The 13,801-nt window shown below is 43.5% G+C and overlaps 1 protein-coding gene across 1 annotated transcript in view; it reads left to right on the forward strand.

Annotated features, from left to right (window-relative positions):
* The first annotated feature begins 644 nt into the window (after positions 1-644).
* The window catches only part of GNAI3 (G protein subunit alpha i3), a 54,962-nt gene continuing 41,805 nt past the window's right edge, over positions 645-13,801 (forward strand). The window contains exon 1 of the mRNA XM_048826670.2: positions 645-877. Within this exon, the coding sequence (XP_048682627.1) occupies positions 760-877 (118 nt within the window). The 5' untranslated portion in view covers positions 645-759. The remainder of the gene's footprint in view (positions 878-13,801) is intronic.

Below are 13,801 nucleotides of genomic sequence, written 5' to 3' on the forward strand. Positions count from 1 at the left end.
GACTCCCAGTTTGAGAACTCCTGGTGTTAGACTTTTCTCTGCTATATTGAAGAGCCCATTATTTGTGCAGTTTTACACCTATCCCCTAGCGGTGGTGTAACCATTGTAATGAACTGAGGTGGGTGCATGTACTGGAGTGAGCTACATTTAATATTGCTGTCTGCGGGATGGAATCAGCACCCACACTATTTGCCATAAGCTCCATGCTGCCAGCCGTCAAGGGCAATTTGCTATTAGCGCGAGCAGCAGGGATTTGGGCTTTTGGAGCTGGGTTGTCACTGCCTGGTTCCAAGTGGGAGTGGCATGCAGCACAGAGCCACCGGTGAGTTCTCGGTGCCCGGAGTGTACAGTGGAAACCTAGTCCCACGAGAGACACCAGCCCACAGGGGATTGCAGCCCCCTGCTTCAATCCTTCGCCGTGCACACAGCCCCCCAGTGCAGACCGCGGGCCGGGCCAAACGATGCTCCCATGCAGCACATAAGACTACAAGTCCCAATATGCAACGCGGCGGGGGCGTCTCCGGACAGATCCCAGCATGCAACGCTCTAAACCCGTGGGCCGTGGCTGATGGTGCGCATGGAGAACTACATTTCCCAGAGTGCGCCGCGCCCCCAGCCGCGGCTCGCGGCAGGCGGCCCCGGAGCGGATATCCGGCGCCGCCTCACACAGCGCCGCTCTCGGGCCGCCGGGCTGAGGAGAGCGAGAGGCGCAGCCCGGAGCCCCCCGAGCGGTGCGGAGCGGCCCGGCCCGGCCCCGCCATGGGCTGCACGCTGAGCGCCGAGGACAAGGCGGCGGTGGAGCGGAGCAAGATGATCGACCGCAACCTGCGGGAGGACGGCGAGAAGGCGTCCAAGGAGGTGAAGCTGCTGCTGCTCGGTGAGGAGGGGCCGGCGGGGGGCTCGGGCCGGGCGCTGCCGCCGCGGCGGGGGAGGGGCGCGGTCCCGGGGATGGGGGGCGCCGCCGCCCCGCTCTCGGGCCGCGCACGGCGCTGGGCCCGCGGCCGAGCGAGCCCCCGGGGCGCGCTGTCCTGCCGCCCGCTCCCGGCCGGGGTCCCGGCTCCAGGGCTGGGGCGGGCGGCGGCGCGGGGCGGCGGGCCGGGGCGGGCTTTCTGGGCAGGCGGCGGGCTGGGCAGCTCGGCTCGCTGGGGGAGCGCGCGGGCTTGGGAAACAGGCTCTGCTCCGGGAGGTGGCTCTGCCCGCGCCCCGCGCCGGGGCCGAGCGGCTCCGTTTCACCGGCAAAGGTGCTCGTGCCCGGCAGCTGGTGGGGTCCCCAACCACGCTTGGTGCATCAGCCGAAACAGAGGCCGGCTCCTGTCGTGACGAAGGCTGTGTCCGCGCTAGTGCTTCTGTCCGCAAAACCTTGGTCAGGCGGGGTGTGAAAAACCCGCTCCCTGGCCGGCACAACTGTCACCGACAAAAGCAACGGTGTGGCCGGGAGAGCGTCTTCTGCCAACACAGCTAATGCTGCTCATGGGGGATGGTTTAATTATGCCGCCAGGAGAGCTCTCCCCCGCCGGCATAGAGCGGCTACATGAGAGATCTTGCTGTGGCACATCTGTGTCGCAGTAAAGTCCGTAGTGGAGACATGGCCAGCTGGTCTCCACAGTGCTTGCAGGAGTGAAGTATAATGTTTTCTTGTCACCAAAGTCAGCGCTCTGGACATGTGTAGGAAGCATATCCTCTGAGTAAGGAGATGCTATTTTTAAATATGGTCACTTTTGTGATGGTAACATTTTAAGGTGCTTCCATTCAGTATTTACTTATTGGAGATCGCTGATTTGTGTGTTTTCAATATAGTTCTTTGAATAGATAAATATTTTGGGGCTACAAATAAAGTGCCGTGTTCTGTCTGGTTTTTATTAACCCTATTGGAGGCTTGTGCATAGGGGTAAAAGGAAGCAAATGAAAATTAAAGATTGCCTATTAGGGGAAAATTGCTGAATAGTGAGCTGTAGCTCACGAAAGGTTATGCTCAAATAAATTTGTTAGTCTCTAAGGTGCCACAAGTACTCCTTTTCAAAGTGAAACAGCGGCAGTCCCATTCCTTGAGTCATTTAAAATGAGCTAAAGAATCAAGTGTGAGGAACAACCTTGCATTTATTGGGGTGGAAGGTAGATTAGCTGATTTCTATATTTCATAATCAGTTGCTTTGTGAAGTTTGCAGTTCCAGTTAGAGACATGATATAGCTCTGGTGTGTGTATTGATCTACTTAGCGTGTACTAAGTGAGCTTCTCTCATTTGTGTGGAAAATGTTACACTAAGATTTCTTTCAATGTGCTAGCGGTGTTAGACTGTATCAGCAAAAACAACGAGGAGTACTTGTGACACCTTAAGAGACAAATTTATTTGGGCATAAGCCCACGAAGGCTTATGTTTTTACTAAGATTTCTGGTTTCCTAATGGGAGGCAGCCATGGGAATCCTAAGAGCAACATGTGTATTGCTTAACTTATTTTTCACCTGTATGAACTGTGTGAGGCACTGAGGTTCGTGGTTCTTTGTGTGCATAGAACATTTTTTTTGATTGGCTGTATGTGGTGATAAGTCTTCCTCCTTGAGGGTTTGTTCCTTTGTTAGTAAGTAGGAGTTTCAAAATGGGATTAGTAACCTTTTTGATACTTTTCAGAGGAACAGCCGTGTTAGTCTGTATTCGCAAAAAGAAAAGGAGTACTTGTGGCACCTTAGAGACTAACCAATTTATTTGAGCATGAGCTTTCGTGAGCTACAGCTCACTTCATCAGATGATTCATTCATCTGATGAAGTGAGCTGTAGCTCACGAAAGCTCATGCTCAAATAAATTGGTTAGTCTCTAAGGTGCCACAAGTACTCCTTTTCTTTTTGATACTGTGTACGTGGGGTTTTTTATGTGCCATGGTGCTGGAATACAGCTTACACTAAAATACCAAGGAATTGGCAGTGATGTCAGCAGTTATGCCTGTACACAAGAGCCCTAAGTAATATACAGAAAAGCTGTCCAAATAATCAAAACACATAGCAATGTTCACACAGAGTGGAAGAGACTTTTGAAAAGCATGAATGGTGGTTATGCACCTAATTTCTGTTAAAAGAAAAGGAGTACTTGTGGCACCTTAGAGACTAACCAATTTATTTGAGCATGAGCTTTCGTGAGCTACAGCTCAATTTCTGTTGTCTTTCAGTGGCTGTTAATTGGCCTAACGGCAATTTGTGCTTTCAAAAATGTCTCTGTATAACTCATATTTTAAAAAAATCCGAGCTTAGTAAGGTCTCTGAATTAAAGGATTCTACAAAGATATTTGCTCTCTATGTATTTGGTAACATACAGCTAAAACAGATCAATCAATTGCTAGGATAAAATGCATGCTTTAGTCATTTCATTAAAATTTCAGAAAGCTAGATGAATCGCATGTGAATTTTAAACAGTTTGAGATAGCATTTTTCTTTAAAAAATTAATATAAAAATATCTAGGTTGAAGCAACGTAGCTCATTTCATTAAATTGTAAGAGACCTTTGGAGTGTTTAATAACTGGAGCAAGGCACTCGGTGCCGCTACAGAGTAGTTGAGAAGAAATGTTGCTTTATGTAAAGTCCAAACCCACTCTGTAATCATCTTTTTAAAATTCAGAAATACTTTGAATGAAGGTGAGAACACTCCATATACATCTTCCCAGCATCTCTTCAAATAAGTGGCCTAGTTTTGCTCTTCTCTGCAGAATTATGTAGGTTGGGAAAGCTCACATAGGCAAGGTCTAGTCATTTTCCCCTCCCTCAGTCTTTTAACAGAATCTTCAATATTATGACACTTCTAAATTACTACATTGTTCAAAATGTGGGTTACACCATATCTCAGGATTCTAAATGCATTTGACTTCTTCCCCGCCCCTTTTAAAAAGAGTGATTCTAGAATTTTTGGACTAGCCTTTTTTCAGCTACACTTCCTGTTACTACAGGCCCTTTTTGTTCCTCTGGGTTTCTACTTTTCTTTTCTTTTTTGCAGTTGCTTTGGTTTTGCCCTTCTTGAGAGCAGCCCAGAACTGGAAGAAAAATAGGGTTCTAGGTTGTCTGGTCTTGCTCACTAAGCCCTTTCACAGCTGAATTATATAGCCATATTTGCATTTCTGTAGCACCTTTCATACAAGGGTGTCCAATTACTTTACAAATAATGCTTGTTTCGCAACCCTGCCTGTTAGGTAGCAATGTGTTACACCAATTTTAGACATAAGGAAATGTGAGAAGAGTAGTGACTTGCTCAAGATCACACAAGACCTTGTCTGCACTAGGTAATTGTCCTCTTGCTGACTTACTATTAATGGGTCTTTTTGAACCAGTGCTGAAAATGGCTTTAAGTGGTGGTGGACACCAGTCTTCAGCAACATTATAGAAAACATTGTTGACATCTATTGTCGACAGCTGATCAGTCTCCTTGCATATGGGAGACTGTGGAGAACCTGTGGGAGAGTAGGGAATAGAATCAAGGAGTCCTTGCTCAGACCTCTGCTCTAGACAACACTCCCTCCTTTCTATTAGTTTGTAACCAGTTCCTCCAAGAAAATGCTACTGTGCAGGAACAGACATACAATTTAGCTGCCGTATAATTCTATCGGATTTTCCTGTGATGATGAGCAGCAAAGTGTGGGAGGGTATGGAAATTGTATGTTTTTTACCTACTCAGTTTAACTCCTACCATGTGCTGTAAGTAGGGCCCTTCATTTTCAGTTTTTGTTTTATTTAATTTTTCCTGGGAATTTATCAGTGTCTATTACCACAACAACAAAAACAGGTGAAAATGTGTGTGAAAAACTATTTATTTTTGGGGGAGTAAATATCAAGGTTTATTTTGGTGTATGGAAAGTATTCAGTAGATTAATGCTTTGAATTCCATTCATCAGTGTGGTTTGCTGCAGAACTAAAACAGAACAAAACCTGAGTTTAAGAAAACAATGTATCTCTAATCCACAAATAAAACTTTTTATTTGAATAAATAGTTTATTATTGTAGACTTAGAAGTATTAGCCTATAAATATTTACATTTAATAATTGGGTCACACCATTTGCAGCACATACACTCAACTTCATCCTTTTCTCATTTTGTGTTTTTAAAACTTTTGACTAATTCCTTGAGTTCTGAAACTTATTCCAATACAGATTTTTGTTTTCTTTCCATTTTAGTGTGTCAGATCTTTAAATCGTTACCTGCTAACAGCTTGAAATGTGGATGTGGTGAACATCAGATTCATCAGTATTTTCAGATGCGCACGCACTTCCGAGCTTGCGTGTGAGCCTGTTTGTTGTGTGTATCTTCTAAACTAATACATAGCCTTCCTTCAACAGGCAGCTTTGCATATACACACAGACGAATATATTATCGTAATACAGATATCTCATGCAATATATTATATGTTCCTAATAAAACAAGTTTATTATATTTGAATGACACAAGAGTATGGTGAAAATTGGAAAAAACTGAATACTTTTTGTAAAACCTGTGAAATTTTCAGTAAAAATGGGTTTATACTGAAAATGAAGGGGCTTAGCTGTAAGTTATGCCATACTGTACATTTCAACACTTTAAATTTACTGTATTGCTGCTTTTTTTAAAGAAAAAAAAGCATTCATGCAATATCAAGTGACAAATACATTACTGGCTGTAGAAGGCAGTTCCATTGTTGAATCCAGTCAGTATCACTTCTCTGAATGGAACATTCTGCTAGATGGCATCTTTGCCGACGCATCCCCTGTTTGAACTGTTCATACATAACATGCATTTTACCCGTCTTTTTTCCCCCTAATTCCGTGGTACTTGAACATAATTTAAAAACACATACAAAATAATTGAAACAGAAGCCCATCCTAAAAAACCCTGACCTACGTAACCAGTTAACCAAAGAGACATCCTACAAAACACCCCCCACCTTCTCTAGGGACCTGAGCCACCAGTTATTTCTTAGCCCTTCCCTGAACTCAAGATAACAGGCTTTGTGTTGTGCCATGAAGTTCAACAAGTTTGGGCTATTTCTAACCAAAGGGCTGGAGGATGAATTCCAAGGGTGAGGGCCATTCGTTGAAAATGCCTTGCCACTACTTCCATGTAAACTAGGAAGTCAAGTGCTTTAGTGCCACAGCTGATCAGCTCTGGACAGTGCCTCAAAAACAGGGTGTCTAGGGTTTCACAGCGCAAAATTCTCAAACTCCGCCTAAAACTGGAGGGCAGACAGTGGAAATTACAGTGCACTAATGTAACAAGGTCATCTAATACAAGTTGGGTTTCTATACAATACCTAAATCTCAACCCAGATTGTGAGGAGGCTTGTCTAAGGCATTCTGTTTCATGAAAGTTCTTCTTACACCTCCAGAACTTCGTTGAGTGACCCAGGGAATTGTCATGTCCCCTCCATATTCTCTCTTCCACCCTCTCCCGCCAAAAGAGCTGAAGTATTTACCTACAAAACATTTACTCAGTCATCACAGTGTGAAAGGCTTTAATCCTCTTGAGGTTGAGGAGAAAGCCCTGATCCATCAGGCTTTCTGCCAGTCAGAGTAAATCTGCTGTCAGAGACTTTATGGCATAAGAATAAAAAAAGTGGTGGTCTGTGAGCTTTGGAATGAGACTTGTGCCATGGTGCTTTGCAGTCTTCTCTCTTGCTTCTTGGGTCATCTGTAAACCATTTGTGTGGAAGAGCTAAGATGGACATTTCTGGGGTCATCATCATATTAATAGCTGAGGACAAACAATTTGTAAAGTACTGCTTAACCATTGGTAGATCGATATTTCCTGCCCCTCAGAAGCTTTCTGAGCATGCTTGCTCCATTAATCTTCGAGGCATAGCATCAAACAGGTTTTGTTCAACTAGAAAGGGGTGCCCCAAAGACAAGTCCTCTTCTCTGTAAGTTAAACAAATTGCTACCAAGTTAATCCCCTGACAGAAAGCATTTTATATTCCTTGTGTATGTAAGATTCAAAAGCAATCTCATAATGATTTTAAAAGTGTCTACAATTTAAATATTTACAGGTAGTTGGTATGCATTCTGTTCTATAGTGACTTTGCTATGTCCCATTTCATAAGTAGTACAATGGGGACATTCCTGTTGCATCCAACTTCCTCAATTTTTAATGTCATAACTTTCTGCTGTTTGCATCTGATTTCTAATCTTATTTCAGTGGTTAAACTGGTCACAACCCCCAGATTGGCTCGTGAAAGACAATCCGGGTGGGGAAGGTCACAAGCATGGAACGCTTCATTAGTCTGTGGCCATTACACTGGGCTGCTGTAAGAGTGCTCATGTAGCCATGTTATGCCGATGGGAGAGTGCTCTCCTGTTGATATAATAGCTACCACCGGTCATTGAGCTGGTTTTATGTCCACAGGAGAGCTTTTCCTGCCAACATAGCGCTGTGCACACGAGAGCTTATACCAGCAAAACATAGGTCACTCAGGGGTATGGTTTTTTCACACCCCTGAGTGACAAAAATTTTGCCAACATGAGCGCTAGCGTAAACATGGCCTAAAGCAAAGAAAATCTCCCTCCTTTTCACACCATGCCCTGGTACCTTTTAAAGATCAAGTCTTCTGTCTGCTCTTATAACAGACACAAATTATATAGGCTTAGCAATGCATTGATGATTTTGATACCATTTATTATAAAAATAGAGTAAAAAAATAAGGGGCTTGTGAATTTTTTTTACCTCAAATGAGGGGTTGCCAACCTGAAAAGATTGAGAATAACTGCTTTATTAGAAAGAAGAAAAGGAGTACTTGTGGCACCTTAGAGACTAACCAATTTATTTGAGCATGAGCTTTCGTGAGCTACAGCTCACTTCATCAGATGCATACCGTGGAAACTGCAGCAGACTTTATATATACACAGAGAATATGAAACAATACCTCCTCCCACCCCACTGTCCTGCTGGTAATAGCTTATCTAAAGTGATCAACAGGTGGGCCATTTCCAGCACAAATCCAGGTTTTCTCACCCTCCACCCCCCCCACACAAATTCACTCTCCTGCTGGTGCTAGCCCATCCAAAGTGACAACTCTTTACATAATCAAGTCGGGCTATTTCCTGCACAAATCCAGGTTTTCTCACATCCCCCCCACCCCCATACACACACAAACTCACTCTCCTGCTGGTAATAGCTCATCTAAACTGACCATTCTCCAAGTTTAAATCCAAGTTAAACCAGAACATTCGGGGGGGTGGGGGGTGTAGGAAAAAAAAGAGGAAACAGGCTACCTTGCATAATGACTTAGCCACTCCCAGTCTCTATTTAAGCCTAAATTAATAGTATCCAATTTGCAAATGAATTCCAATTCAGCAGTTTCTCGCTGGAGTCTGGATTTGAAGTTTTTTTGTTTTAAGATAGCGACCTTCATGTCTGTGATTGCGTGACCAGAGAGATTGAAGTGTTCTCCGACTGGTTTATGAATGTTATAATTCTTGACATCTGATTTGTGTCCATAGATAGGTTTCAGAGTAACAGCCTTTCTTTTTGCTTTATTTGATCTGGCTGTCAGAGTATGAGTGTATGTGACTACTACATATGGCATGTTTAGGTTACTTCAAGAATGAATATTTTTAATTTAGTTCTTATGTCATTCAATAGAAAAAAGCCTTTGTAAAAGGACATTAAGAGGAAGACTTTAGTCATATGATTGGGTAGATGTTTGAAGTGCTTCCAACTAAAAGATTGACTAGGGAATGCTGCAACATTTTAGTCCCTTTCATTCTCCTGCATATTTAAGTATGACAGCAGGGCTTGATGTAAACCTGTGTAGGTGAGAAAGAGGCAGCTAAAGCAGTTTACCTGGGAGATGTTTGTTTGCTCGCTCTTTTGTCAAACAATATGTTTAGTGCTTTTCATGACTATTATCAATAGGTGTTTTGTGCTCCATGTTGGTAACATGGGTTTAATGAGCTTTAAATGCTCCCAAGGCTGCAGTGTGAAGTGCTGCAAAAACAACTACAAAACAAAAAGGCAAGGATGATGGTGGTATTATGCATAGTTCAAGATATGTAGAAGTGGTCTCTAATGCTTTAGTTGTATTAAAAAAAATCTTTCTCTGGAGAAGAAATGAGACCCTGCTGAGATTTTGCGAGCTTATGGTTTTGCTGTTATCGACCAGGGACATAACTGTGCTCGTGCAAGCCCCTAGTATAGATGGATACAGCTAGTATTTGCACTGGTGGAGCTTATGCCAGTTGGCCACTGATGGCTGGAATTAGAGCAAACCCTGGTGTGGATAAGGCCCTGAAATCCCACGCACTTGAGTAATAAGGCTTTGAGCAATCTATCAGGTTTGTGAAGGCCATTCTTTACGTTTGGGCTTAATTTTGTGTGCTGAAGATGTGCTCCATTGTCAATATTCATGTGGAAACTAACAATTCTGCTATAAATCAAGTTTTATCTATTTTCTACTACTATCTGTTGGATTCAATCTTCTTGCTGCCCATACCTAATCATTATGGTGTGTTGCTAGTGATGGTTAGTAACAAGTTCATACTGCTTCAGTGATGAATGCTGCAATTTGAATAATGTTGCACATAGTTTTTGAATGCAGAGAGCCTTCCAGCATAATCAGATATCCTGTTTTTGCTGATATGCTCATAGGCTATAAAGGGAATAAGCAACTTTACTATGTTGCAGAACTTTAGAGTGATCCTCTGAGAATCATGGAAGACTATCTACATCGGAGATCCTGTCTAACTGTAAAGCTGAACTGGTTAGAACACAATTGTTCCTTAACCCCATTACAACATGGCCAACAAGTTGTAATGGAGCTAAGACCTTACTTTATTCCCGTAACCATGTTGAAACCTCTAGGCTACAACTTTTAGTGCTTTTATAGCTGAATCTGGAGATGGACAGTTCTGATCCAGTTCCGAGAATTGGTTAAAGCAGTTCCACAGAAGACTTAGATTTGAATTAGGGATAATACATCTTGTTTAGACACCCACCCACCCCAAAATAATTAGTTTCCTCTTCTGCAGTTTATCTAAAAATCTATTTATAATGTTAATTCCATATACCAATATTTCTTTGCCTGACCTTTAGTTAGAGAGTAGGTTCTCTAGTCCACCCTTGTATTTTCTAATTGCTAAATCAAGTTTCCTAATCTGTAATGTCCTGATATGTCTGTAGCCTTTTTTGAAAGGCTTCTGTGGATTTTACTTAAACATTATGAAAGGTCACAAGTTGTAATATTTTTCACCATGTATAAAGTGTAAATTTTATCTATATCTTTGAATTCAGCATTTTTCTGCTTCCCATTGGCCATCCTGTCTTAAAGTGACCTCATTTGTGAAATAGTATTACATGGAACTCTTAAATAAGTTTCTAGCCTGTTTTTATGCTGCCCTGGACAGATTGGCTCTTGTTCTATTTAGTTTATTTGGGTTTTTTTTGATTGGCAGGCATGACCATTGCGCTCAAATATAATACACAATAACTATGCCAAGTACTTCCCAGTTTTCCTACAGGGTACCCTCTCAAGTATAATGTCAAAAGCCTTGAGGCAGTTGTTACACATTCAGTCCCTTAAGTAAAAAGTAGGTTAATACAACAGTGCCATGAACATTTTAAATGCCCAAAAGTAACAGTATTTTGAATGTTAACTTTAATGTCTTTGATACATATACAGTGTAATGGTTCCATAACCTGGTTTGTGCAATTAAAATTGAGATGGATTGGATGACCTAATAGTATATTGCTATATTTAACTTCTGTGCCTAATATTAACTCTAATTACTTTGCTGCTGTGAATTTTCAATGTGTTATATGAACTTAAATTATTGTATTTAATTTCCTATCTTTGAAAAATCTGTTTCCTGCAGAAATAAATGCACATGATTATCTGCTTCAATAGTTAGTAATAGGGGAGATGCACAAACTGTTTGCATTGGGCCATCTTTTAACCTAACGCTTTTACAGAAGAGGAGGTGGTGTCTTGTTATCCCACAGGAGGTGGATGTAATATTTTTGCCTTTGGCTTCTGACTTAAGAGGCTATCTGACTTAGAGATATGTTGGTGTGATGAATGCATCCTGTTATATTGTGATTAACTTCCTTCCTTCGTAACAACCTCAGCTTTTAATGGAGCAGCATGGGTGTTAGTTTGACACAGTGGCCATCTGATTAGCCCTTTTTCTAAGGGTATGTCTACACTATAAAATTAGGTCGAATTTATAGAAGTTGGTTTCTAAGATATCATTTTTATATAATCGATTGTGTCCCCCCACACAATCCTCTAAGTGCATTAACTCGGCGGAGTGCTTCCACAGTACCGAGGCTAGCATCGACTTCCGGAATGTTGCACTGTGGGTAGCTGTTCCTGCAGTCTCCGCAGGAGTCAACTGGGGGGGGAGCTTTTCTTGACCTGCTGCTCACAAACTGGGAAGAATTAGTGGGGGAAGCAAAAGTGGACGAGAATTTGGGAGGCAGTGACCATGAGTTGGTTGAGTTCAGGATCCTGACACAAGGAAGAAAGGTAAGCAGCAGGATACGGACCCTGGACTTCAGGAAAGCAGACTTCGACTCCCTCGGGGAATGGATGGGTAGGATCCCCTGGGGGACTAACATGAAGGGGAAAGGAGTCCAGGAGAGCTGGCTGTATTTCAAGGAATCCCTGTTGAGGTTACAGGGACAAACCATCCCGATGTGTCGAAAGAATAGTAAGTATGGCAGGCGACCAGCTTGGCTTACCGGTGAAATCCTAGCAGATCTTAAGCATAAAAAAAAAGCTTACAAGAAGTGGAAGGTTGGACATATGACCAGGGAAGAGTATAAAAATATTGCTCGGGCATGTAGGAATGAAATCAGGAGGGCCAAATCGCACCTGGAGCTGCAGCTAACAAGAGATGTCAAGAGTAACAAGAAGGGTTTCTTCAGGTATGTTGGCAACAAGAAGAAAGCCAAGGAAAGTGTGGGCCCCTTAATGAATGAGGGAGGCAACCTAGTGACGGAGGATGTGGAAAAAGCTAATGTACTCAATGCTTTTTTTGCCTCTGTCTTCACGAACAAGGTCAGCTCCCAGACTGCTGCGCTGGGCATCACAGCATGGGGAGTAAATGGCCAGCCCTCTGTGGAGAAAGAGGTGGTTAAGGACTATTTAGAAAAGCTGGACGTGCACAAGTCCATGGGGCCAGACGAGTTGCATCCAAGAGTTCCAAAGGAATTGGCAGCTGTGATTGCAGAGCCATTGGCCATTATCTTTGAAAACTCGTGGCGAACGGGGGAAGTCCCGGATGACTGGAAAAAGGCTAATGTAGTGCCAATCTCTAAAAAAGGGAAGAAGGAGGATCCTGGGAACTACAGGCCAGTCAGCCTCACCTCAGTCCCCGGAAAAATCATGGAGTAGGTCCTCAAAGAATCAATCCTGAAGCACTTACATGAGAGGAACGTGATCAGGAACAGTCAGCATGGATTCACCAAGAGCAAGTCATGCCTGACTAATCTAATCGCCTTCTATGATGAGATTACTGGTTCTGTGGATGAAGGGAAAGCAGTGGATGTATTGTTTCTTGACTTTAGCAAAGCTTTTGACACTGTCTCCTACAGTATTCTTGTCAGCAAGTTAAAGAACTATGGGCTGGATGAATGCACTATAAGGTGGGTTGAAAGTTGGCTAGATTGTCGGGCTCAACGGGTAGTGATCAATGGCTCCATGTCTAGTTGGCAGCCGGTGTCAAGTGGAGTGCCCCAGGGGTCGGTCCTGCGGCCGGTTTTGTTCAATATCTTCATAAATGATCTGGAGGATGGTGTGGATTGCACTCTCAGCAAATTTGCGGATGATACTAAACTGGGAGGAGTGGTAGACACGCTGGAGGGGAGGGATAGGATACAGAGGGACCTAGACAAATTGGAGGATTGGGCCAAAAGAAATCTGATGAGGTTCAATAAGGATAAGTGCAGGGTCCTGCACTTAGGACGGAAGAACCCAATGCACAGCTACAGACTAGGGACCGAATGGCTAGGCAGCAGTTCTGCGGAAAAGGACCTAGGGGTGACAGTGGATGAGAAGCTGGATATGCGTCAGCAGTGTGCCCTTGTTGCCAAGAAGGCCAATGGCATTTTGGGATGTATAAGTAGGGGCATAGTGAGCAGATCAAGGGACGTGATTGTCCCCCTCTATTCGACATTGGTGAGGCCTCATCTGGAGTACTGTGTCCAGTTTTGGGCCCCACACTACAAGAAGGATGTGGAAAAATTGGAAAACATCCAGCGGAGGGCAACAAAAATGATTAGGGGTCTGGAACACATGACTTATGAGGAGAGGCTGAGGGAACTGGGATTGTTTAGTCTGCAGAAGAGAAGAATGAGGGGGGATTTGATAGCTGCTTTCAACTACCTGAGAGGTGGTTCCAGAGAGGATGGTTCTAGACTATTCTCAGTGGTAGAAGAGGACAGGACAAGGAGTAATGGTCTCAAGTTGCAGTGGGGGAGGTTTAGGTTGGATATTAGGAAAAACTTTTTCACTAGGAGGGTGGTGAAACACTGGAATGCATTACCTAGGGAGGTGGTAGAATCTCCTTCCTTAGAAGATTTTAAGGTCAGGCTTGACAAAGCCCTGGCTGGGATGGTTTAATTGGGGATTGGTCTTGCTTTGAGCAGGGGGTTGGACTAGATGACCTCCTGAGGTCCCTTCCAACCCTGATATTCTATGATTCCGCTGCTCATTGGAATTCTGGGTTGAGATCCCAATGCCTGATGGGGCAAAAAACTTTGTTGTGTGTGGTTCTGGGTACATGTCATCAGGCCCTCCATCACTCAGTGAAAGCAACGGCAGACAATCGTTTCGCACCTTTTTTCCTGAGTTACCTGTGC

The sequence above is a fragment of the Caretta caretta genome, chromosome 21 (assembly GCF_965140235.1).
Source record: "Caretta caretta isolate rCarCar2 chromosome 21, rCarCar1.hap1, whole genome shotgun sequence".
NCBI lineage: Eukaryota > Metazoa > Chordata > Testudines > Cheloniidae > Caretta > Caretta caretta.